The sequence below is a fragment of the Vigna radiata genome, chromosome 11, assembly GCF_000741045.1.
Source record: "Vigna radiata var. radiata cultivar VC1973A chromosome 11, Vradiata_ver6, whole genome shotgun sequence".
Taxonomy (NCBI): Eukaryota; Viridiplantae; Streptophyta; class Magnoliopsida; order Fabales; family Fabaceae; genus Vigna; species Vigna radiata.
The window spans coordinates 6,262,964-6,266,829 of record NC_028361.1 but is presented as its reverse complement, the minus strand read 5'-3'; the positions used below and the strand labels follow the sequence as shown (position 1 = coordinate 6,266,829).

At 44.7% G+C, this 3,866-nt stretch overlaps 1 protein-coding gene across 1 annotated transcript; it reads right to left on the bottom strand.

The window, feature by feature from the left end:
- Positions 1-212: 212 nt before the first annotated feature.
- LOC106776673 (importin subunit alpha-1b-like) lies at positions 213-1,474 on the bottom strand. Its single transcript, XM_014664152.1, has 5 exons — positions 1,394-1,474; positions 873-1,001; positions 638-765; positions 360-552; positions 213-242 (listed from the first exon to the last, which is right to left on the bottom strand). The coding sequence occupies exons 1-5, from the start codon at positions 1,472-1,474 to the stop codon at positions 213-215; spliced, it is 561 nt and encodes a 186-aa protein (XP_014519638.1).
- Between the last annotated feature and the right edge of the window lie 2,392 nt (positions 1,475-3,866).

Genomic DNA, 3,866 nt, shown 5'->3' with positions numbered 1-3,866 from the left:
GAATGAAATAATATTGTGTTGACNAAATGCTTGAATTTATTTTATGCCCATGATACTACTATGTTTTGGTTATGCTAATGCTATAAGGTGTTTGGGGTTTCTCAATAAGAGAGTAAATTAGACTCATGGTATTGAGTTGGAGTGTTAAATATTATGGGAGGGATTAAGCCTACGACGTTATCTTGTTTGCTTTAGTATAAGTGCTAAATATCTCACGTTGGCTGGTGAATGAACATGATATCCTTTAATGAACATGATATCCTTTAATGAACATGATATCCTTTAATGAACATGATATTCTAAAAACTCGACTGTTTGAAGGAGTTCCCCGAGACTCTAATATTCTTGTTTTGACTTACCATCAAACCAATCATCTCATTAAGTGTGCCACCTTCCTTTATCTTGGCAACAAAATCATTCTTTTTACTCTGGCCATNTTCTCCCATCTTCAAAAAGTTTTCCAGCCCCTCCAAACACATTAACACAAGATTTGGGTCTGGATTAGCCGAGAGTTCACGTAGTCTCGTAATGCAACCTCGATTAGCCAGGTACCTACAATTTATACTCAAATTATCATACAACATTTTCATGTAAACCAAAACCTGACTATCAAATTATCATCAAGTAAAAAACATACATAGCATTCTCTTTAGTTCCTTTGGCAGACACATTGCCAATCACCCTCACTACTAACATCTTCACCTCAAGGTCGGCAATATGAAGAAGATTAACCATAAAAGGAACAACGTCAGCATCAACAACAGCCTGTAACAGAAATAATAACAATATTTTATCTCCTAATCAAAATAAAGAATGGAAAAAGAGCTGATTTTAGGAGTTTACTACTATATTATCAGTTAACCTTTCCTTACCTGTAATTGAGATGGAGTCCCATCAGTGATATTTGTAATTATACAACAAATTTCTCTAAAGATTCTTTCTCTGTATTCGTTGAAAAGAAGTCGGTGCAGAGACGGGAGCACCCTGCTATCAAGTACAACCTGAAAATGCATACAACAATATGTTAATAGTATATATTGTGTTAGGAATTGGAAAGTGTATGTACGAAGGAATAAAAGGGGGGATGCCTAACTGTTGGGACAGTTAAGAGGCGCGGGGTGTTAGACTGTTGGGACAGTTAAGAGACGTGGGGTGTTAGTATTGTATAAATAGCTAATTCAGTAGTGTACAGAGGGAGTGAGTGTTTTTGATAGCTTTAACAGGAATCTATTAGTTCCTGAGGGGGGAGGTTATGCTCTCATTGAAACATACAGTGTATACGTTCATTCAATACCATAGTTGATCATTCTTTTCATCTGATTTCGTGTGTTGTGTGCCTAATTGTGTGTGAGAGAAAGGTTCTTGACAGAGGAACCTAACAATTTGGTCCGACCTGCCGGATCCCAAATTGGGCACGATTAGCAAGAATGGAGAAGGATACGGAGGAAAGGTTAGAGGCGATAGAGATTACCATGGAGGGAATGAAGGCAGAGTCGACAGGGTACGAAGGGATTTACAACAGATAATGAAGATCTTGGAGACGAACGCCAAACGTGGGGATGGGCAATTCGACGATAGTTCGGTGAATGAAAATCCGCTTCGACATGTGAGGGAAACTGGAGGCAGAAACAGTGGGGTTCGAAATGACGATCAAAAGTCGTGGCGAAAAAGGGTGGACTTACCTACGTTTGAAGGAGTAGAGCCCTTGAGTTGGATCAATAGGGCGGAGAGGTTCTTTGATATTCAGAAGGTGGAAGACGATGAAGAAAAGGTGGAATTGGCTTATGTCAGTATGGAGGGGAGTGCCGCGTACTGGTTCAAATTTTGGAAAGAGAAGGCCAAGAACCGTTCTTGGGAGGGTCTAAAAGCGTTGATCAACCGTTTTGGAGGAGGATTCAGGGGGTCTGTGTTTGAGAGATTGGCGACATTGCGCTAAGAAGGGACGGTGGAGGAGTTCGTACGGGAATTCGAGATTCTAATGGGGCAAACCAAGGAAGTGCCGGAAGAACAAGTCTTGGGCTATTTTCTTGCCGGTCTACGCGAGGACATCAAAGGACAAGTGAGAATCCAAGACCCTCAGGAGTTGATGGTGGCCATGTGAGTGGCCCGCGACGTGGAGGACGCGATGTTACGCACAAAGGGGGGCCATTGGAATGGGTCTAGGATTAACCAGACAGGGTCGCGTTCGATGGGGGTGGTAGTGCGTACCGAGCCTTCAAAACTCACAGTGAACCAGAACGGAGGAGCGGAGAGTGCAAGGTCGATACGAAGAGAAGGAGCGACACCCAATCAGGCGACAAGGGAGAATGTCGTAGGAGGGAGCAATAACAGAGGAAGAACAGTGAGGAACCTTCCTTACCCAGAATTCTTGAAGAGGAGGGAAGAGGGTCGGTGTTACTGTTGCGGAGGCCCGTTTGCTCCTGGCCATCATTGTCTGGAGAGAAGTTTGTGCATCTTACTGCTGGCGGAGGACGAGGAGGAAAGTGCGAACGACGAAGTGGGGGAACTCGACGCAAAAACCATGGAATTGTCCGCATGTTCGGCGGAAGGGATGATGCCGCCTAAAACGATGAAATTGATAGGATGGGTAGGAGGAAGAAGAGTGGTGGTGCTAATTGATAGTGGCGCCAGCCATAATTTCGTCAGCAAGGTATTGGCCGAGGATTTGAAGTTGCCGGTGGAGGAGACGAACCCGTATTTGGTAAGTTTGGGGGATGGACAGAAGAAGCTGACTCAAGGACGATGTGAGCAGATTCAACTCAGTTTGGGGGAAGCTACGGTGGTGGAGGATTTTTACTTGTTCGATTTAGGAGGTGTTGATATTATTTTGGGTATAACTTGGTTGGCTAAGTTGGGAGAGGTGGTTATTAATTGGGGAAAGATGACTATGAGTTATTACCTAGCGGGCAAAAAGGTGGAAGTGAGAGGAGACCCTGCTTTATCCAGGAAGTTGGTGGAGCCACGGGCCCTTCTCAAAATTGCTGATGCCGAAACGTGGACGCTTGTCTGGGAGATGGGAAGAGTGGAGCACGAAGGGGACACTGCATGGCACGGTGACTTGACAGCTGTGCAGGTAGCAGAGTTGAGTGCGGTTTTGGAACAGCATTTAGGGGTGTTTCGGGAATTAAAAGGGTTGTCTCCCCCAAGGGATAAGGAGCACCGCATTACTTTAAAGGAAGGGATGGACCCGGTAAATGTTCGACCTTACCGGTACCCACATCTTATGAAGGAAAAGCTTGAACGACAGGTGTTCGACATGATCAAAGCGAGAATTATTCGACCCAGTACCAGTCCGTTTTCGAGCCCGGTGATCCTCGTCAAAAAGAAGGATGGAAGCTGGAGGTTTTGCGTGGACTATCGAGCACTGAACAGAGCTACCATTCCCGACAAATTTCCGATCCCGGTGATCGAAGAGTTGCTTGATGAGCTTAAAGGGGCGAAATATTTTTCGAAGATTGACCTTAAATCTGGTTATCACCAGATCAGAATGGAAGCAGGGGACATACCCAAAACGGCTTTCCGCACTTACCAAGGACATTTCGAATTTTTAGTGATGCCTTTCGGCCTCACTAACGCGCCAACTACCTTCCAGAGTGCAATGAACAGTTTGCTGCAACCTTATCTCCGGAAATATGTGTTGGTTTTCTTCGATGATATATTGGTATACAGTGCGACGTGGAGTGACCATATGGGGCATTTGCGAAACGTGTTACAGTTGCTGGAACGACAAAGTTGGGTGGCCAACCAAAAGACGTGTGAATTTGGGAAACAAAAAATTCAATATTTGGGCCATCAAATATCGGAGAAGGGGGTGGAGATGGACAAGGAGAAGGTGAAGGCGGTCCTAGAATGGGAGGAACCCCGAA